This window comes from Papio anubis, chromosome 15 (assembly GCF_008728515.1).
Source record: "Papio anubis isolate 15944 chromosome 15, Panubis1.0, whole genome shotgun sequence".
Classification (NCBI taxonomy): domain Eukaryota; kingdom Metazoa; phylum Chordata; class Mammalia; order Primates; family Cercopithecidae; genus Papio; species Papio anubis.
Genome location: NC_044990.1, coordinates 90,259,236 through 90,281,676, shown reverse-complemented (window position 1 = coordinate 90,281,676; position 22,441 = coordinate 90,259,236). Strand labels below are relative to the sequence as shown.

General features: G+C 46.2%; 1 protein-coding gene across 3 annotated transcripts in view; it reads left to right on the top strand.

The window, feature by feature from the left end:
• LOC103879492 (LIM domain-containing protein A-like) overlaps positions 1 to 21,038 on the top strand; it is a 29,474-nt gene extending 8,436 nt beyond the window's left edge. For 2 of the 3 annotated variants that reach the window (XM_021929813.2, XM_021929812.2), the window contains 2 exons: positions 11,698 to 11,926; positions 12,148 to 21,038. In XM_021929813.2, the coding sequence (XP_021785505.2) occupies positions 16,488 to 17,621 (1,134 nt within the window). In that variant the 5' untranslated portion in view covers positions 11,698 to 11,926; positions 12,148 to 16,487 and the 3' untranslated portion in view covers positions 17,622 to 21,038. The remainder of the gene's footprint in view (positions 1 to 11,697; positions 11,927 to 12,147) is intronic. The other variant, XM_021929814.2, reaches the window with a different exon arrangement.
• Positions 21,039 to 22,441: the final 1,403 nt, after the last annotated feature.

Genomic DNA, 22,441 nt, shown 5'->3' with positions numbered 1-22,441 from the left:
CGTATTGTCCTGACTGCTGAGGCGACACGAAAGTCTGGGAAATGGGAAGGGCAATTGCTTCCACTTTAGTATTATTTTTCAAAACTGTTTTATCGACTCCTCTTCCTTTGACTTTCTATGTTACATATTAGGATAATCTTGTCTATACCTGCAAAAGAAGAGCTGGAATTTGATGAAAATTGTGTTAAATCTGTGTATCATTTTGGAAAGAATTGTCATTTTCTTTCCTGCGTGAATATGTATGATCATGTAATTCTTTTTTCTTTAGTGTGCTGATATAGTGGATTACACTGAGAAATTTATATTATTTTATCTTTGCATCACTGATTCTTTTCTTTTTATGCTGCTGTTGATCCCATCTAGTGATTTTTAGAATTTCAGATATTGTATTTTTAGATTTAAAATATCCATTTGGTTCTTTTTTTAATTTTTTACTATTTGCCGAAACCTTTAATTTGTTGAGAATTTCTATTTCTTCATTTGTTTCAAGAGTGTTTGTAAATGTTTGTTGAAGCATTTTTATGATCACTGCTTTAACAGCCTTGTCAGATAATTCTCATGTCTGTGTTATTTTGGTGTTGGCCTCTGTTAGTTGTCTTTTCTTGTTCCATTTGAGATTTTCCTAGTTCTTGATATGACAAGTGATTTTTGATGGAAACCTGGGCAGTTTGTACATCATATTGTGAGACTCTGCATCTTACCTGCATCTTGCCATTTAGCAGGTTTCTCTGACCCTGGGTGAGGGCAGGTGCCATCGTGTCACTGTCATGCTGGGAGTGGAAGTCCAGCTTCCTTCTCTGCCCTCATTGATACTGGCACAGTGGGGCACCTCTGCACCACCGCTGGCAGCAGGTGGAGCAGGAGTGCCTCGTTACTGGTCCCACATGGCCCCAGGTGAAACTACAGGGGTGGTGGCCTCATGACAGCTGGGGGGTGATGAGAATTCTCACTTTGTGCTGCCTCTCTTGTCACCATCCTGGTGGGGAGGGGAATGGGCCTTGCTACCACCAGCTGGGGGTGGAAGTCCAAGTTCCCCTCCGTGAGCCTGTTCCCATGCCACCCAAAGAGGGGTTTGGGGCATCTCGTGACAGTGTGCTGAGGGCAGAAGTCCAGGCTCCCCACTTGACTTCTGCTGGAGGGGTGGGGACAGGGCCACAGCTCTGTGGTATTTGGCTGGAGGAGAGAAGTTACTGTGTCCTGCAGGGCTGCTGCTTCCTTGGTCTTGTGGCTGCAGAGGGTAGGCTTTTCTGGAGTCTTTTTTTGGTCTGAATCCATGGCCATCTCTGTGCTGCCAGCTTCTCCAGCACCCACTTGGGAGACATGAGGCAAAAGGAAAACCCAGGGAACTTCCTGCTGGGCAATTCCTCGATCCAAGGTCCCTAGTGGGTCTACCTTCTTCCTTCCAGCTCTCTAAGACTCTATTTGTCTTGTGGGCAGTGTCCAGGGCTTTCTGTTGTCCTTAGTGGGAATAGCAGGGAAGCAGAGGCAGCTCCTATTTTCCTCTAGTCCAATCCATGCATGTCTATGAGCGCATGCTTGCAGGACATGTGTCCATGGTGGGTTAGGCTCTGGAAGGCAGTGTGCACCAGGCTAAGCGCTCAGCATGGTCACACCAGCTCGATTTAATTCCTGGCCAGTGGTTTACTAGCTGATGACCTCTGACAAGTCAAATACCCCTCTGAGCCTCTAAGCTGATAGCTCCCACAAGTCTAAGCCATTTGTTTTCACCATAATGCTGCATGGCAAACCGCTCCAAAACTCAGTGGCTTAAGCCTGTGGCCAGCAATGTTGGTTGGGCTGAGCTGGCCAGTTCTTCAGGTCTGGGCTGGGCTCACTCAGTTATTCTCACTCACTTATGGCAGTTGGCTCTCGGCTGGGGTTGTGGAGATACAGACTGTGTGCCTCTCCCCGCAGGCTGGCTTGAGCATGTTCTCATGACCATGGTGGAAAAGGAGCAGGGGCCATCAGGACTTGGGTGTGAGTACTTCCCAGCTTCTGATGGTTTGTTTACAAACCACGATGCACGGGGCTCAGCCAGGGCTAAGGGGTGGAGCTGGGCACAAGCCCCAAGTGGGAGGACACAGGTGTGGGTGCAGGGAGGGTGGAGCTGGGCCCTTCGTGTTATGTTCTTACCACACCCCTTTATGGTGTTAAGTGAGTGTCTCAGTCATCACAGGCTGTGGGACAAAATACCGCAGACTGTGTGTCTTAATCAATAGACATTGATTTCCTATAGTTCTGGAGGCTGGAAGTCCAAGGTCGAGGTGCTGGGAGATTCAGTTCCTGGTGAGGGCTCTCTCCGTGATGTGCAGACAGCAGCCCCCTTGCTGTGTCCTCATGTGGCAGAGAGAGGACCCTGGGCTGTTCTTCTTATGGAGACAGGAATCCCATTATGGGGACCCCACCCTCATGACCTCATCTAAACCTAATTAGCTCCTAAAGTACCAGCTCCAAATACCATCTCATTGGAGGTTAGAGCGCCAACACATGCATTTCGGGGCACAGAATCCAGTTGATAGCAGTAAGTTAATGCATGGAATGGTGGCTTGCTTGTTTATTGTCTTGGCATCCTTTCTAAGCTGTTAGACTGGGGCTAAGCCCCTCCCTCTGCTGTCATACTTTCCTAGGACATTGGGAGAAATTGTGTTCCTTTGAGCAGGTCTGTGAAGCCCTGGGATCCCTCAGTGCCAACGGTCCGTGACCTCGAACTTGGCTTTCAAAGCACAACCCTTCAGCCCTCTTTGGGCCCAGCCCCTCCTCTGTGGCTTCCCTGGTAGCGGCATTGCTGGTGTGTGGCCATGGGTCAGGAACCTCCCTAGGTCCATGCCAACTCAACCTGCCCTGCCAGACCTCACTTCTCAGGCTCAGCTTCTCCACTTAGAACCAAAGCTTAGGCTGCACCTGCCTGGGGTGGCTCCCTGGCTGTGCCTACCTCTCTGCGGGCTCACTTCCCCTTCACCCGCCCTCTGAAGGTTTGGTCCAAAATCAGCGGATAAAGGGCAGATCGATCAGAGAAAAGGACATGCAGTTCATGACTGTGCCTGGGCGGAAATTGCAGGGATTTCCCGGATGTGTTGCACGGTGCAGAGGCTGATGTGTCCTTTCCCACAGGGGAGCGGGGGGTTGGTGAGGGTGGGAAGTTCTTCTGAGGGGCAATAAATCATCATGGAAAAGCGAATGGCCCCGGGAGGTGGAGGCAGGAAGGTGGGGGATGGAGCTGCACAGGAATAAAGGTCGCCTTACTATGCAGATCAAGTCCCCCAAAACCTCCCTTGAAGTTGCCCTTGGAAGAACAGATGAGAAGTCAGGGTGTGGGGAACCCCTGTTCCTTCCCTTCCCAGGTGGTTGAGCTTCCCTGGCCATTGATGAGATTCCCAAGGAGGGAGATGTAAGACAATTGCATTGAAGCTGCCTTGGTAGGCAGACAAGGAATTCCAGAGAGAGCCCCTCCCAGCACCTGGGAGGGGCTGGCGCCCAGGCCAGGTGGCCCTGATTTGGAGACAGGGCCTCTCAGCAGGTCCCAGCCAGGCTCTAGGGTATGGCCTTCCAAGCCCCAACACCGCCCAGGCTCCTCCTGCCTCCACCTGGAGTTTCCTGTTGCTCATCACAAGGAGGGAGTGCCTGGCTTGCTCTGGTCCGAATGGTGGTGCTTTTTGTTGGTTTGGCTTTTGTCTCCAAGGCTCTGTTGCTGTTGCTGATTGCATCTTGGTTTCTGACACGTTTGGGTCCCAGGGGAGACCCTGTGCAGGCCAGATGCTGAGCTGTGTGGGACCAGCAGTGTGCTGGGATTTGGGTAGGGAAGGTGTGTTGGAGGCCTTTGCCATGGAATAGCTGGCGACAAACCAGCATGTAGACCCCGGTGGGTGCAGTGGCCTGGGAGAGCTGGGCTCCTGGACAGTGCACACAGGGAGCAAGGAGGGAGCTGGACAGGCCCACGCTGTCTGGGTTTCATGTCTGCAAGACAAATCTCTGCTCACAGAAAACTTGAGAAGAAAAAATGGGCTGTTCAATCCACTGGGAAGCATTGGCATAGCAAGAAGGAATGGCCATGCATCCGTATGTCACCAGACTCTCCAGTTAAAGATCCTTCTCCAGGCACGTTGGCAATTGTTTTCTCTTATGAAAATGTCCCGTAGACCCATAATTTGGCAATATACATATAACCAATTGTTTTAAAAACAGAAGTGATGCTGGCTATTATAATGTAAACTGTTTTCTAAACGAAAGAATTAAAGGAATGTAATTGGCGAAGTATACAAATAGTGGTTAATATGCTGCTTCTTGCAAAGGCATATTACAACTTATAATCTTCCTTTATGGGTGTATGTTGTTAGTGCTTAATCAGGCATGTGAATGTATTCAGGTGTTAAACCATTCCATTAGCTGGGAAATTGCACTGTTATTTGCTGAACTGTTTATGTTATATTGTTGTTGGCTCTCTGAGTTTCTCTTTCTCTCCAAGCTCATCTTACTCTGGTCTCTGCAATCTGTATAATTGTCTTCTTTACTTTTGTCTTTAGAAAGCTTTAAATAGAGATACTGGGAGCGATTAACTGTGTCAGAATCACAAAGTTCTGCTGCTTTACAGATTAATTGTAGAGACATTATGCTGATGCTTTAAAAGGCAGAAAGAACCGGGATGCTGAATGGAGGGTCACAGCAGGATCGTGGCCAATGACACTTCCTGCCCAGGGAGGGTCCACAGGAGGAGTCTGTGAAGACCAGCAAGAAAATGCAGGGCACCTTCTTGGATGCATCAACCTTGACCTCAATGGTCCATAATAGTTCTGCATTCCAGAGGTCCCTCTACTAGAAATTCTAAGTGCTGGTGACAAAAGTGAAATGCCAAAGGGGAATGCTGTCTCTTCTGGGAAAGCAAAAGATTTGCTTGAGTAGGAAAACCTAAAAGCGTTCTATACCTACCATCCATCTCTCCTTCCTTCCTTCCTTCCTTCCTTCCTTCCTTCCTTCCTTCCTTCCTTTTCCTTGTTTTCTTATGGAGTATGTTTGCTGAGAGGATCAGGTTACATGAAATCAGATTAACTGTAGATTTCTGCATGTGATACAATCCAGTATATTGGCCACTACTGGCTGTGAAACCAGTAGCACAAAATGGCAGAATTTCCCAAGATGGCCAAGACTTGCCTGGAAAATCTGGGCAAGTGTGTTCACTGAGACCAATTCCATATATTCAGGCTCGATTTTGTATTAGTTTATTGAATTCAAATATGAAATCCAATGTTGCTTTAAGAAATAATTTTTTGCAAAATCAAATACAAAGTACATTGTATGATGATGGAATCACATCACAGTGAAAGAAAAAATATTTGCTTACATAGAATTATTAATTGGAAAACTAGGAGAAAATTGTTGATCATGAGTTAGATATAAAACTGTGCTACAAATGTTTATCAAGACCTACTATTTGTAAAACACATTGCTATGGAGTTAGGCCTCTGTTAGCAGAGTTTAAATTCAGTTTTTCTTTCAAAGAATATCATTAGCTGGCAGGACAAACAGGGAAGCAGGGTTAAAGAAACTTTAAAGACGTTTCCCAGCCACATTCCCACCAATACGTTTGCTCAAGTCTAACAGCTCTTATTCCTGATAGCTACTGAATGCAGACAGCATGGTTAAATGCCTAGACATTCTTGGTGGAGTACAGTCATAAATTCATAGTTGTCCATGCTACAATTGTTGGAACTAAGAGTGACTAAGAATTAAAACTGGGAATCCCGGAAGTCCTGACCAGAGAAATCAGGCAAGAGAAAGAAATAAAAGGCATCCAAACAGGGAAAGGGGAAGTCAAATTATCTCTCCTCACTAATGCGATTTGATACCTGGAAAACCCCAAAGACTCTGTCAAAAGGCTCTGGAACTCATACATGACCTCAGTAAAAAATTTCAGAATACAAAGTCAACATACAAAATTAGAAGTATTTCCAATAACATTTGAACTGAGAGCAAATCAAGAACATAATCCCATTCACAATAGCTACAAAAAATAAAATAAAATACCGAGGAATACATCTGACCAGGGAGGTGAACGATCTCTACAAAGATAACTACAAAATGCTGCTGAAGGAAATTATAGATAACACAAACAAATGGAAAAATATGCTCATGGCTTGGAAGAATCAATATGGTTACAAGGGCCATGATGCCCAAAGCAATGTGCAGATTCAATGCTATTCCTTTCAAACTAGCAATTTCATTTTTCACAGAATTAGATTAAAAAAAAACTATTCTAGAATTCACATGGACCAAAAAAAGAGCCCAAACATCAAAGCAATCCTAAGCAGGAAAAAAACAAAACAAAACAAAACAAAACAACAAAAAAAACAAAGCTGGAAACATCACATTACCTGACTTCAAATTATGCTACAAAGCTATGGTAACCAAAACAGCATGGTACTTACAAAAACAGACATATGGACCAAAAGAATGAACAGATAATCCAGAAATAAAGCTGCACACCTACAGCCACCTGATCTTCAACAAAGTTGACAAAAATAAGCAACAGGGAAAGGACACCCCATTCAATAAATGCTCCTAGGATAGCTGGCTATCTATATGCAGAAGAGTGCAACTGGACCCCTACCATTCACTATATACAAAAGTCAATGTAAGATAGATTAAAGACTTAAATATAAGACCATAAACCATAAGAATCTTAGAAGAAAACCTAGGAAACGCCATTCTGGACATTGTCCTTGGGAAATAATTTATGACTAAGTCCTCAAAAGCAATTGCAACAAAAACAAAAAATGAGAAGTGAGACCTAATTAAACTGAAGAGCTTCTTCATAGCAAAAGAAATTATCAACAGAGTAAACAGACAGCCTACAGAATAGGAGAAAATATTTGCAAACTATGCATCCAACAGAGGTCTAATATCCAGAATCTATAAGAAACTTAATGAATTAAACAAGCAAAAATCAAATAACTCCACGAAAAAAGTAGCCAAAGACATGAATAGACATTTCTCAAAAGAAGATATGCAAGTGGCCCAGGAACGTGAAAAAATGCTCAACATCACTGATCATCAGAGAAATGCAATTCAAAACCACAATGAGATGCCATTGTACACCAGTCAGAATGGCCATTATTATTATTATTATTATTATTATTATTTTTAAAGTCAGTAAGTTTTTATTCAAGGAGTTCCGTGGTGTGATTTCTTTCACTGTCCATCAAGGTCACTTTATTTAGAGAGTTGGATTAAAATTTGTCTTCAAAAGATTTATTTTCAAGTTAGTCCTGTTTAATGAAACTGATGCTTATTTTAATCCAGTTGTCCTATCAGCCCATAATTCTTTTATTTTGGCTTCTGTCATCTCCTTTTAATATGGATATGCTGATGAAGACTTCAAAATTCACCTAGGAAAAAATCAAGAATCTTTGGGATGTAATTTCTTCAACCGATTTATTTTAGGGCCATTTTTAATGTAGGTGGACCTGAGAATGGTCATTATTCAAGTAAAAATCAACAACAACAAAGACAAACAAACAAACAAAAAACGACACATGTTGGTGAGGATGCAGAGAAAAGGGAATGCTCATGCACTGTTGGTGGAAATGTAAATTGTTCAGCCACTGTGGAAGGCAGTTTGGAGATTTCTTAACTTAGAACAGAACTACCATTTGACCCAGCAATCCCATTACTGGGTATATATCCAAAGGAAAACAATCATTCTACAAAAGAGACACATGTGTGCGTGTGTTCATCGCAGCATTATTCACCGTAGCAAAGACATGGAATCAACCTAGGTGCCCATCAGTGGTGGATTGGATAAAGAAAATGTGGTATATTTACATAAAGGAATACTATGCAGCCATAAAAAAAACCAAAATCACGTCTTTGCAGCAACATGGATGCAGCCACGAGTCATCACCCTAAGCAAATTAATGCAGGAACAGAAAACCAAATACCGTATGTTCTCACTTATGAGTGGGAGCTAAACTTTGGGTACTCATAGACATAAGGATGGCAACAACAGACACTGAGGAGGACTAGAAGTGGGAGGGAGAAAGTGGGGCAAGGGCTGAAAAAGTAACTTGGATACTATCCTCAGTCTGTGAGCATCACACAGTATACCCATGTGACAATCTTGCACGTGTGCCCCCAAATCTAAAATTAAATGGAAATTATTAAAAAATGAAAATAAAAACAAACCTGGGAATCCTAAATGTCTGGGTTATATGGCCATCTTTAAGATTCTAAAATCATGAGTTGAAATAAAATAACTATTTTCACACATGGCTCTAACACTTGTATACATTGAATAGTCTGAAAAAATATATTTTTTCTGGTACTTGACCATTTCAATCACACACCACTGTTACCAACAGGCCCAGGTAACAGTCTTTTCTGAGTGGACTCCTAAGACTGTGGCCATGGAAATGCAGCTCAGGGGCCACTGTGTGACAAGCAGAGCGGAAGGCGGGAGGTGTGGGCACCATTCGCCGTGGTGGTACTCCATGAAAGGGGGATAGTGCTGGCTCATGACAAAGAAGAGAAAATTGGTGCGACACCCCGTGGTTAACGTGACGGCACGTGGCTAATGAGTACTTAATGATCCCCGCCTGCACGTTTCTGTCACCCATTTGAGAATGTCACTTGTTTTATACTTAGCCCTACAGTGCGGGATTAGCTTCTTGCTAAAGTGAATTAGTCAAGGTTCTTTAGAAATCAGAACAAAAGTGCTAGAAGATGTGTACAGATATGAAGAGACTGAACATGTACACACTAGTTCAGATAATGTATAATTAAAGGAATTTTTGCCTCTGGGATGTGGGGACTGGCAGTGAGATGTTATTTCACATTTGCTGAGACCTTCACCTTACTATGAATGTGTTTTTTAACCTGAAGTTATTCCTGGAGAAATATCAGGTTGTGGCAGACCCCTCACTGCACTGTAGGGCACAGAAATCCCGATGTCCACAGGAAGAGCATCATTTTCCAAACATAAGGGGTTCTGTGTCAAAACATAGAGATCCAGTCATTTCGTTATTTGTTATAGACATATACAGACCATACACACATACACACCACAACACACATGCATATACACATCACGCATACACATACAAATGCATATGCACACCAACAATGCATAAACATCCTCCCCTACATACACACACACTACACACACACATCACACATCACACATACACATGCATATACACTCCCCCAACACACATACACAGATCACACATACACATGCATATACACACCACACACAACACATAAACATCCTCCCTTACATACACACTACACACACATCACACATAACACATACACATGCATATACACTCCCCCAACACACATGCACATCCTACACACATACACATGCATATACACACCACACACAACACATAAACATCCTCCTTACATACACACTACACACACACATCACACACATACACATGCATATACACTTCAACACACACATACACAGATCACACATACACATGCATATACACACCACACACAACACATAAACATCCTCCCTTACCTACACACTACACACACATCACACATAACACATACACATGCATATACACTCCCCCAACACACATGCACATTCTACACATTACATGCATATACACACCACACATAACACATAACATCCCCCACACATACACACTACACACACACACGTCACACATCACACATACACATGCATATACACACCACACACAACACGTAAACATCCTCCCCTACAAATACACTACACACACACGTCACACATCACACATACACATGTATGTACACCCCCAACACACATGCACATTGTACACACACACACAAACACATACACATGTATGCACACTCACACACAACACCCACATGCACATTCTACACACATGTACACACATACCCACACATACACACATCACACATACGCATGCATGTACACTCCCCACAACACACATGCACATTCTACACACACACAACACATATGCATACATGTATGCTCCCCCACAACATGCACATTCCACACACATAAACACATATACACACACTCACCACACACACAATACACACATACACAGATATACACACATATATAATCACACATACACATACACATGCATGTACACTCACTATACACAACACGCACACATGCACATCCTACACACACACACACATCACACATACACATACACATGCATACACACTCACCACACACAACATGCATACACATACCGCATACACATACACACACCACACACAGAAAATATACACACACCACATACATATACACATACACACACATACACACAACCACAACGCACCTACAACACACACACACATATACTTTTTTCTTTTCGACCCCAAATTCTCCATTTACTTTCTTTCACTCCCCCACATCTCCCAAGCTCTTTTCTAGCCTTCATTTAGACGGGTGCATTCCAGAACTCCGAGGTTCCAGATAAAAGGTAGAACGTGTCAGTTTGTTTGTTTGTTTGTTTTGTTGTTGTTTTTTTAAACATTCAAAGATATCTATCATTCACATGTTTTACAGATAAGGTCAACTTAGCAAAAAAGGTTCACTCTGACTACCGTTAAATTTTGTGATGAATGAGTGAAAGCTTTTTCTCACCTGCTGACTCTCTGAACAGCCCACCTGTAGCCTTGAAACAAGTTCTGAGCTACTGTTTCCTTCAACTCTGACATTAAGCATCCAGCGCCTATTCACCCAGGCTTCAGCTTTACTGAAGCTGAAGGCAAAACTCGCATTTCCTACAGCAATGCAGAATGAATACAAGCCTACAGCTTTGGCACTTTGGTTTGTGAATGTTTGGAATAGAATATTAGTTCTGCCATCTTGTATGGGCTCCTGCTGACCACTGGAAATCTGGCAGTGGTCCATAGAACCAACCAGAGATGTCCATCCAGGTGCAGCTCCTTACAACCTGAAGTACAAAGAAGCCTTCTGATTGGCTCAGGTGGCTGCATTTTTACTGTCAGAAAGTTCTTCCTTTGCTTAACATGTTGTGTTATGGGGGCTACTATTGAAACATGAAACACTCTTGGAAGAAATGTGTGCTAATCATTTACCAGGCATTGGTGTCTAAGAGGAAATTAAAAACTGGTTTTGTAGACGAGGTAGCGGGCTGGCAGGTCTGAGGTTTAGCACCAGCACAGACTGGCAAAGGTGGTGGGTTGGTCCCTGCCAGAGGTGTCAGGCCAGAGGAACCTCCAGAGTTTTTGGAGCTACTGTACTTGGAGGGAGGAAGTGCTGGTGGCCTTGAGAGCTGCTTTCCACTGGGTTCTAAATATGCCTGTGGATCTTTGTTGCATGTCCCACTGTTTGAGAATGCAATGCATTCACAGTCCATGTCTGCATGAAGGACTGGAGTCACCTGAGTCTGGAGTGAGGAGGAGCCGAGGAGATGCTTGCCAGGGCAGCCTCTCTTGCAGTTTAAGATGGAACACTTATAGTTTCGAATTTTCTAATTTTGCTATCCAGCAGCTCTTGGAGGTGAGTGGGTCAAAATCATAATTCCATTTTAATAGATCTTGTGATTAATCTTTGCTCATCAAAGCTCCTCCTGAAGCCAGAAGGCGGAGCTGCTCTGGGGTCGCAGGTGGTCCCGGGTTCAATGCAAACTTGTTTTGCACAAAGAGGTCTGCAAAAATAATCCAACCTTTTAGTTTTTGATTCCCTTTCTATTGATTTACACTTAGGTACATTTAATTCCAAACCTTGGAGATGGCTGACAGGGTCATTCAACTGAGCCTTTGTAGTGAAGAAACCATTAAGAGAGTGGAGAGGCTGCAGCCATGCAATTTCCATTGGGATGAAGAATGAAAGACTAATTTTATTCCGAGAGCGAAGTCGTGCCAAGCACTTAGCAGGACACAGGCCAGAGTCATCGTTTCAGCATAAGGAGCCTGGTGTTTGGGATGTGAGCAGGTAACACACTCTGGTCTCTGTCCACGCAGCACACAGAAGCACTGTCTGGAGACTGTGGGAAACAAGCATCACAGTGGCTGGGCTAAAGACGCCCTCCTTCTCTAACACGTGCTGAGAAACAGCCAGGGGGCCATGTGCATGTCCCTACACGTTTTCATTTGAGATAATTTGATGCAATTTAAAAATTAATTTTGACCTTAAAAAAGGTATCCTTTCCTCAGTTTAGGAGTGGAGGTGAACCCTGATCTGGCCCCCACAGCAGGGACGCTCTGCCCCTGGTCATCGGTTGCCTGGCACGGAGATGAGACGGTGATGGAGAAGGGCTGTCGCTGGAGCAGGAGGGGGCCCCACTGCGCAGGGGGTGAGATACCAGCATAATCATGCAATATCTAAATTAATACAAACCTAAAGTCTCTTCAAGGTACTTTCATTGGAAAGTTTTCCAATTTCGTTTCACCTTTGAGGTGACGTCTCATCCAAGTTTGGTTTTGTTTTCAGATGTATTTCCTTCCTCTGTGAGATTCACCGAATGACTTCACATTAGGGGAAGCTCTCAGGTGCCCTGTGCGCCAGGCCCTCGTAAGCGCTCCCAGGGCTGCCCGCTCTGCAGGACCACAGCGTCGCTGTGCCCAGCTTGGGGTGGGCTCCTGTGCCCCTGCGTGGGTGCCCGCCTCACCTCCACACTGCCAGCTCTTCTCTCTGCCTGTGTGTGCAGAGTAGAGAAAGGGAGAGGAGGCAGGAGGGGCTCCGGAGGGCAAGGGGCACAGAGCAAGCTGCGGACAGGAGGAGACCCCCAGGGGTCCGCAGCAGGCATGGTGGGGGCTGCCATGCTCTTAGTTCATGCCCCCCAGGAAACTCATAAATCGAAATGCTCAGCCCCACGGTGATGGTGTTCGGAGGTGGGTCCTTTGGGAGGCGATCAGTTCAGATGGTCAGGAAGGTAGGTGCCCACGAATGTGATTTGTGCCCTGACCAAAGAGGCCCAGAGAGCTCCCTGACCCGTCCAGCATGTGAGGAACCAGTGAGAAGGCCCCGTCCACAAACCAGACGCCAGATCTGCCGGCGCCTTGATGCTGGACTTGCAGCCTCCAAAACTGTGAGAAACACATTTTTGTTCCAAGCCATTTTATAGTATTTTATAGTATTTTGTGTTATAGTATTTTGTTCCAAGCCATTTTATAGTATTTTGTGACAGCAGCCTAAAGGGATTGAGATGGAGGCCAAAGGCGTGAGTGGCCGTCTCCAGCAGGCAGAGCCCCCAGTGGGCCACGCTCACAGCTGGTGTTCGGATCATTGGGTCACCCTGTACCCTTGGACTCTGGCTTCTGCCCTCACAGCTTCACCCCGTGCCAGGTCCGTCTGATGGATCTGAACCCTCCCAGCTAGTGAGGAGCCTGCAACCCCCTCGGGGAGACAGGGGTGAGACAGGGGTGCGGGCACTCAGCACCCCCTGCCCCTCCACAATTTTGTGCTGGCCCAAGGGAAGGAGGCCGCTGAGCTTGGAGAGTCCCTAAAGGGGAGGCAAAAGGATCCTCCCTAGGTAGCCATGGGTGGGGGCCCTGTCGGCAGGTGGAGCCTGGGGTGACCACAGAGGGCCAATGGTGGGTCCAGCGGCTCAGTGGTCATGGTCACATCACCGGATGCCTTTTTGACAGCTCAGTGAGCGAGAGCTGCTTCCCCAAGGCTCCTCTGAGGCTGCAGGCCTGGCAGACTCTGGGGCCCAGTCTCCATTCCCCACCATCTCCCCCCATGCAATTCCCTGACTTCCAGGCCTTGGGGCCCAACTTTCCAGGACCCCACCTGGACGGGGCTGAGGGGCTCCTTTGCTGAATCCGGCCTTCCCTGGGTGTCTGGGCTGGGTGTTTTCTGGGTGCACATCCAGGGAGGTCCCAGGGTCCCGGATCCTTGGTCGCTCCCAGCTCACAATGCACCCTCCTGCAGCCTTCCAGTGGGCCTGGAAATCATCACCTCCAGGGAGGTTTCTAGCAGCTGCTGATGTTTTCTAACCTCACCGCCCCATCCATGTGTCACTGAAGGCCTTGTTTCCTCGCCACCCTTGCCATTCTTTCCTGTCCCCTTCATTCTTAATCTCGCTGCCCACCGATCTGACATCTGGAAGCGTTTCAAGATGTTTTTCTTCTGAGACTCAGCTGATAGTCTGCCTTGTTTTCCCGTGACGCTCCGATCGCTGGGCCAGGTCCTCTGGCTCCTCCTGCGTGTCGGGGAGAGACGAAGTCAGTGGAAGTTAGGAGGTGAAGTGTGCTCCAGAGATGAGGCTGAAAAAAATTTCTGAAATAACTTTTGTTATCCTTTGGCTGAAAATAATGAATGTTTTGGGGGTTAAGCGACAAGATTGAGGCCTCTTTTCAAAAAGCAAGTCGTCCTTGTGCTGTGATCATGAACGTCTGGCAGGCGCGCAGCCCCAAGGACGAGTGCGGCCGGGGGTGCTGGGCATCGAGGCCTTCAAGAGCTACTTGTTCTTCAAATGCTGCAGCTTAGATTAAAAGTCAGAGTTCTAGTTATTCACTGCCTTTGTGGGGTCAGAATGCGAAAACTTTGATGGCTTTATTAAGCTAGCAGCTTTTCAGTGGCGGAGTGAGAAAGCTGTAGAGAGCCTTCCTGCTTTATCAAAGGGATTATTTATTTATTTATCCGAGAACACACGTGTGTTTTCCACTGTGCGCACAGAGAGCTGCCTCATTGAACACATAGCTGTTTGCTGTCATCCGAATGTGGGGAAAAGCAGGGCAGTGTCCCCCAGAGCTGTGGTTTCCAACCCCATCGAAAACCAATGCCACCTGCTTTCATGACAAACACGTTGTCACTTCCCTTGGAATGAAAGTCACAGCTTGTATGAGTAATCCACAGCCCTGAGAAATGATAGTATAGATAGGAAATTAATTAAAATAAACCGTAATCAAAGGATGTTAATTTACAGTGGCCTATATTTCGATATGTAAACACCTGGGCATGACAGTGTGAACAAACATAATGAAGTAAACAAACACGTGCCCCTCCTTCACATGAGCCTGTCGGGTTTCAGAGAAGTGAAGCAACGTTCGGCTGCCTGTTGTGAAGACTTTACTTTCAGTATTTTGAAATAAAAAGTTATCTAAAGATATTTGGATTTACGCATCCTAATAGGATTTTCGTGAATGCAATGGTTACAAATGCAGACCAATACACCAACAATTCTATCTATCTTTGCATCAGATACGCCAGTAATGACAGGATTTTCCTGTCCGTGGCATGATTTTCCTCAATGATAAACAACACTGGATAACATTCCGACAACATAAAGTACTGACTTCTCTCGATTTTCAAAGTAGTTGCATTAGTGGAGAATTCAGTGTGTACTAAAACCATACAACAAATACTGTTGTGTTTACAGAAGAAGACAGAGTTGGCCTTGGTAGATAGAAACAGGCTTTTCACCTACAGGATTGTTCTGAATGGAAGTTTGCTGTGGTGAGGTCTTCCCTGTAGCCTGGGGTCCTGACGCCCCTGATCCTCACCCCCAGATGCTGGAAAGGCCTGACCCCTGCACTGGGAGTGTCCTCAGACTCCCTTTTTGAGCAAGACTCAGACGCCCTACGTCGCAGCCAGCTTGGCAGGAGCTTCACAAACACCGCTCCCATTCCCAAAATATTTCTCAACATTCACTGCATATGTTTTTACACTATTAAAACATATTTGAAAGATACTTTGAACCTTGAGAAATTCAAATGCTTCGTGGACGTGAGGGTGTAATCTAAGACGGCCATGACACAGTGTTTCATCCGGCAGTGTGGATGTGAGGGTGTGATCTAAGACGGCCATGACACAGTGTTTCATGCGGCAGCGTGGACGTGAGGGTGTGATCTAAGACAGCCATGGCACAGTGTTTCATGCGGCAGCGTGGACGTGAGGGTGTGATCTAAGACGGCCATGACACAGTGTTTCATGCGGCAGCATGGACGTGAGGGTATGATCTAAGACAGCCATGGCACAGTGTTTCATCCATCAGCTCTGCTGCCAGAGGCGTTTTTCTCAGATTCCTGCTGGACTTCTCACTGGCTATGCAAACCCATCTATAGAATCACAACAGTACCCACCTGACCGCGTTCTTGGGATTAGATGAGAGAACCTGAGTCAAGGGCTTAGCATGGCACCTGCTCCCGGGAGTGCTCAGTGCGTGTTACTTATAACCAAACGTGTTTATTTCTTCTGAGTTGTTGGCAACATGTATCTAATATAGAAAGCATCTCTAGCAGAGCTGTTAGCAAAAGTTCTTGTTTTGTTTCAATTGAACTGGATCCCATAACATCTCTGCAACCTGGCAGACACCTACAGCCTCTGAGACTGAGCTTTCGTTAAGTTGCAGACCAAGGTACACATGCTTTCTATCTTTTATGGAGAGGCAGAAAGAAGAGGCAGAGAGAATGAGAGACAGAGAGGAAGAGTGAGTGAGAAAAGGAAGAGAGAGAGACAGAGAGTATAAGGTTTGAGATGAAGATGTGGCATGTATTTTGGAGGATGTGAGGAAATACAGTGTTCGTAGAAGCTCATAAACCCTGCTCACATGAGGAGAACCGTTAAGACAATTCACAGCCACACACAACCATGCACAACCATGTACAGTCACTCAGCCATACACAGTTATTCAAAGCTGCACATAACCAACCATGCACAACCATTCACAGATATAACCATTCCCATCCATGTGCAGACTTGTGCAACTGTGCATTCACAATCATTCAGCCATGCACAACCATGCACAGCCATGTGCAACCATGCATATTCTCCACCATTTACGGTCATGCACAGTCATGCACAATTATGTACAACCACCCCTAGCCATGCACAGCTATGCACAGCCATGCACATTCACAACCATTCACAGTCATGCAAAACCATGCACAATCATGTACAACCACTCCCAGCTGTGCACAGCCATGCGCAACCATGCACATTCACAGTCATTCACAGTCATGCACAACCATGCACAATCACGTACAACCACCCCCAGCCATGTACAGCCATGTGCAGATATGCACAACCATGCACATTCACAGCCATTCACGGTCATGCGCAACCACGTACAATCATGTACAACCACTCCCAGCTGTGCACAGCCATGCACAGCCATGCACAACCATGCACATTCACAGCCACTCATGGTCATGCACAACCATGCACAATCATGTACAACCACTGCCAGCTGTGCACTGCCATGCACAACCATGCACAACCATGCATATGCGCAACCATTCACAGTCATGCAAAACCATGCAAAGCCATGCACCACCAGGCACAGTCCTGTGCAACTATGCACATTTACAACATTCTCAGTCATGCACAGGTATGCACAGCCATGTGGAACCATGCACAACCATGCACAACTATGTACAATCATTCCCAGACATGCACAGACATGCACAACCATGCATATTCACAGTCATTCACAGGAATACACAACCATGCACAATCATGTGCAACCACTCCCAGCCACGCACGGCTGTGTACAGCCATTCACAAACATGCACAACCGTGCACAGTCACAATCACCAGAAGCCATGCACAGCCAAATGCAGACTTTCACAACCATTTAGACATGCATGACCACCTACAGCCATGCACAGCTGTGCACAACCGTGCACAGTCACAATCACCAGAAGCCATGCACAGCCAAATGCAGACTTTCACAACCATTTAGACATGCATGACCACCTACAGCCATAAACAGCTGTGCACAACATCTGACAAGAGCTGCAAAGAGAGCTACCAGCAAATGGAACACAAAGGTGCTACTCATGATGAACAGTACTTGGGAGATGGTTTAAGGTAGTGACAGTTTCTGATCATAGAATTTAAGTGCTGGAAGAGGTTTTTTTTCTCAACTCCTCATTTACAGATGAGAAAACTAGGTTGTTCCTGAGAATCTGTGTGTTTGTGGTGGGACAGGAGCTGGCGCTGGCTTGCTCAGTGGAACTGCTGCTCCCTCATCTGCACAGGGGACCATCGTGGGGTAACCAGAGCAGTGGCTCACTGCTGTGCTGGCTGCTTCAGCACATCTGGTGGGCCGGAGCCAGGGCCCAGGGCGCTGGGGAGCCTGCCTGGGAGGTGGCGGGAGGTCAGGCCCTGCTCTCAGGAGTTCTGCGAAGACATGCTGAGTGGATGGTGACAGGCATGAGAGACACCCAAGAGGCACTTGAGACAGAGGGGCCTTGGCAGCCACAGGCTTCCTCCTCCTCCCACCCCAGCGCGCATGGCTCCTTGAGGTATGCAGAGGAAGGGAGGAGAGTTGAGTCTGTTCATGGAGGAGGCTGTGGATTCCTGAGGCTGCAGCCAGGAGGTCGGGACCAAGGGAAAGCACAAAGACTTCGCTTATCTGAATGAACCCAAATCTGCCTCTGGTTTGTTCTCATATGGGGCCTGAGCAGAAGAAGCTTTTCCCATGTAGTCTTGAATTTGGTGAAGTTAGAAAGACAACCAAAGCAAGTGTCTGTGAGAAGGCCAGGCCAGGACTTGCCACCATCAGGCAGGGTGGCTCCAGGGCCACCTCTTTGATGAAGCCTCCCTTGTTCTGGAGCCAGAAGTGAGTACCGTATTCTCCGTTCATTTAAAAAAACGCACACATCCTTGCATATGTGTGAGGAGACAAACACCTGCGGGGGGCCTCAGAGAAGGGTGCTGACCACATCTGTGGGAGTCCACAGGTGCTTGTACCAAGGGGGATGCCTGTCTCACCACTGTGCTACTGGGCTCGAGTCTTCAGGGCTACAGCCTGGGAACCCACATCACTAGAAATCTGGCAGGCTTGTAAGGACCTCAGGGATAGGTTCACGACCTTTTCTTTGTTATTTTCCTACCACAAACAAATTTGCAAACACCCTCACTAGACTCTAAGCTCCTTGAGGACAAAAGTCACCTTCTATTCCTCTTTGCACTGGAGAGCAATGTAGGAAATGTGGGAGATGGAGTCACCTTCTATTCCTCTTTGCACTGGAGCGGGATGTAGGAAATGTGGGAGATGAAGTCACCTTCTATTCCTCTTTGCACTGGAGCAGGATGTAGGAAATGTGGGAGATGGAGTCACCTTCTATTCCTCTTTGCACTGGAGCGGGATGTAGGAAATGTGGGAGATGAAGTCACCTTCTATTCCTCTTTGCATTGGAGCAGGATGTAGGAAATGTGGGAGATGGAGTCACCTTCTATTCCTCTTTGCACTGGAGCACACCTCCCAGCAGAGCTGTGGGCTGGTGGAAGATCATCACTAAACATGGCTGGGCTCCGGCTCGTAATGGTGGCCCTGGGATCTGAGCAGGCCCATTGGCTTGTTTGGTTTGGTTACCTGCAACTCAAAAAAGACAAGATTTCACATAAAACTCCAACCTCCCATCCATTCTCAAAAAATCTGGAGAGTAATAATGCAGAGCCCGGTCACCTGAGAAGGAAGCCAAGTTCTCAGAGTCCTCTTGAAATCTCATCCATAAAACTCACAGGATCATTCAACTCTCTGGCACAGAGGCTGCCTGAAAAATGGGGTTGCATAATTTGGCCACAATTTTCTTCATGTTACTCCCTGGAGGTCTTAGAATTCTGGAGCGGTGGCTTCCCCCTGCTGATTGATTGGCCCATGTGCGGTTTCTGTTGGTTTCTTGGTGTGTTTCAGGATTGGGTCCGGGTTTTCACTCTCCAGCACCACCCTCTCGCTAGCCGTCGGCCAGTGCTGACTGTGCACCTGCTCCAAGTCCTGCTGGAGGTGGCTTCGAGGACAGGGTAATGAGCGCAGCAGCACCTGGGCATCCTGTGAAATCACAGTGTCACACTCAGCAGGCCCCAGGCAGGCCTGAGACTCTGTATCCCTAACAAGCTCCCAGGTGGGTGTGAGGCTGCTGGTCAAGGACTTCACCTTATGGTCAGAACGATGAAAGTCATGTCTCTTCCTCCTTGAAGCTCACTGGGAAACCAGGACTTGAAAAGAGACACACAGAAAAAGAATTCCCAGCAGGGGACAGTCACACCCAAGGTCAGCCGGTAGTACCTGCCCCAGGTGTTCTCATCTGGGGCTCACACACTGATGTCCTTGTGGGTGACCCAGGGGTGAGAGGGACAGAGGGGAAGGCTCAGGCCAGGCTAGGCGGGGGCTGCACTGACTGCCAGACCTGCGGCCCACAGAAGGAATCAGAGATGGGGCTACAGGCGTTCCCTGGTGAGCGGGCTCTGCACGGTTGCTCTTCAGACTTTTTGAGAATGGATGGGAAGCTGGATTTTTATGTGAAATCTTGTCTTTTCTGAGTAGTAGACAAGTCAAATAAAACAGGCCGACGGGACTGCTCGGGTCCCGGGGCCACCCTTATGGGCTGAGAATATTTGCAAAGTTTTGAGCATCAGTGGCTGTGTTTGTGTCTGTCACCAGAACCACAGAATGTCTGCCTGAGACCCAGTGCATGCATGGAGCCTCAGGAGACAAATAGCCAAGGAGGCCGACGTGGGGGAAGGCTGAGACCGGGAGTGTGCCTGGCGTGGGGACAGAGAAAGGGGTCCCAGAAGCAGGGTCACTTTTTCCTACATTTGAAAACCTCCCGTCCCTGTGGCTTCCATTCACACAGGGCCAGCTGAGCTGTGCCTGGTGCCTCCAATAAGGCAAAGTGATTCCTAGTGAATCCCAGAAAGGTGAGATGACGGCTGTGCACTTGACCTTAACAAAAGGATGCATTTGGCCTGGCAAAAGTGATGGATGTTTGATAGTTGAGAGTTCATCCATTTCCTGTCTGAGTGGCAAAGGACAAGTACATACATTGTTTTTCAGATTAGATTTTTTAAGGTGAATTATTCAGATTCCTTAATGATTGCAGTGCATGAGCCGCTGAAACAGACAATAATATTCCAACATTGTCCTCCATAGTCCTGGAAGATCATCAGACTAAAGGTGTAACTAGAATACGTAAAATAGTTACATTGTTTCCTAATTTGCTGTATATTTCTAAGTTATTTCTACATGCAACTTTTACTAAAATATGCAGCAAATTATCACACAGGATATGTAAAATAGTTACAGTTGTTATTCATTCCCTGCCCCCCCCACCCGCTACTGTAAATACGAGACAGTTGGGCTCTATAGAAATGCTCTGTGAACAAACACCTTCTACTAGAGCCATAGAAAATGATACCGTGGATCTGCTCACATCAAATCTGCAGGGGTTGGATGTCTGGTTGGAATTACGTGCTGTGGGTCTATGAAGAGAGAGATGGCTACGGTTAACACCACGATAAAAGAAGTAAAGAACATGTTTCCTCTAACATCTATAGTAAAAGAGAATTGTGTTCTGTAGAAGAGAAAATACACCTAGATAAGGGTAATTTATTTTTAAAATTCTTAGTTTTGTAACATGAGTACCAGTAGCTGTACCTGATATACAATAATTATACCCATTGGTGCTATTTTGTGTTACTTCCTTTTGAATAGGAACTAAAGAATGCTTTTTACTATGTCAACACATTTTAAATAATGACAGATTACCTTTAATTTTCCCATTTGAATTTAAGGTTTTCTTTTGATCAACATTGATTTGTCAGTTATTTCTACATGCAACTTTTACTAAAATATACAGCAAATTATGAAACAGCTTCACAGCCTCAGTTTAGCTGTCACTGACGTCGTTCCTCTGTCAGTAATGGCCGGAAATCGCACAGGGTCTGTCTCGGCACCTTATTTTTATTTATAAATTCCACTTCATTATTGCAACAAGACGCCGCAGGTAGTGCATTTGTATGGAAAGACCGCCTCTCCTTCTGGTGAAAGTCTCTGAGCCTTTAGTCTGAGAGTGCAGGATGCCCCCCGATGTGCTCGGTAATCGCCCAGAGCTGCGGGGCCCGCTGGGGCTTCTGCCTTCCTTGCATTTAGTGTGATCCTTTTAAGGAAAAAAGAACTGTAATAAAAATTATGTGCTGGGGAGAAAAACTCAAAAAGGAATGAACTAGGAAATAATGTAATTGCCTATAGGATCTCGAACTTTTGTTTTTGATATGCAGAAAATATTAAGGAGTTATTTTATCTTGCTGCAAATGCTCTCTTGGGAGATATTAAAGACAGACTTTGACGGGGCCTTTTGGCTGGGTGCATCCTGGAGGCCTGGGGCTGACTGCTTAAAAGGGTTAAGCTGCTGTGTTCGCATTGAATTACCACTGTCATCCAATTCATTAGGAGAGTTTATGGAGTTACAATCTGTCTGTAATTTATAGCCTGCTTACTGACAAAGCTTAACGCTAACATATGCCTAATTTGCCGAGGTTATCTCAAGTTCTATTCATCTCCCCCACTAACAATATGCCTCTGATTCCATGCTGCATGGATGAGGTACATGCGGTTTCATATTTAGTGCTATCAATCACAGGCAATTGCCGGCAGCTCCCGCCTCGGGGCTCAGAGTGATTTCCCCACAGCTCCTGATGACTGATGAGAGGGTGGCTGGGCCAGCGGAGGGCATTGCGTGAAGCCTCCCCAGAGCGGCGTCCGTCCAGCAGAGGCTG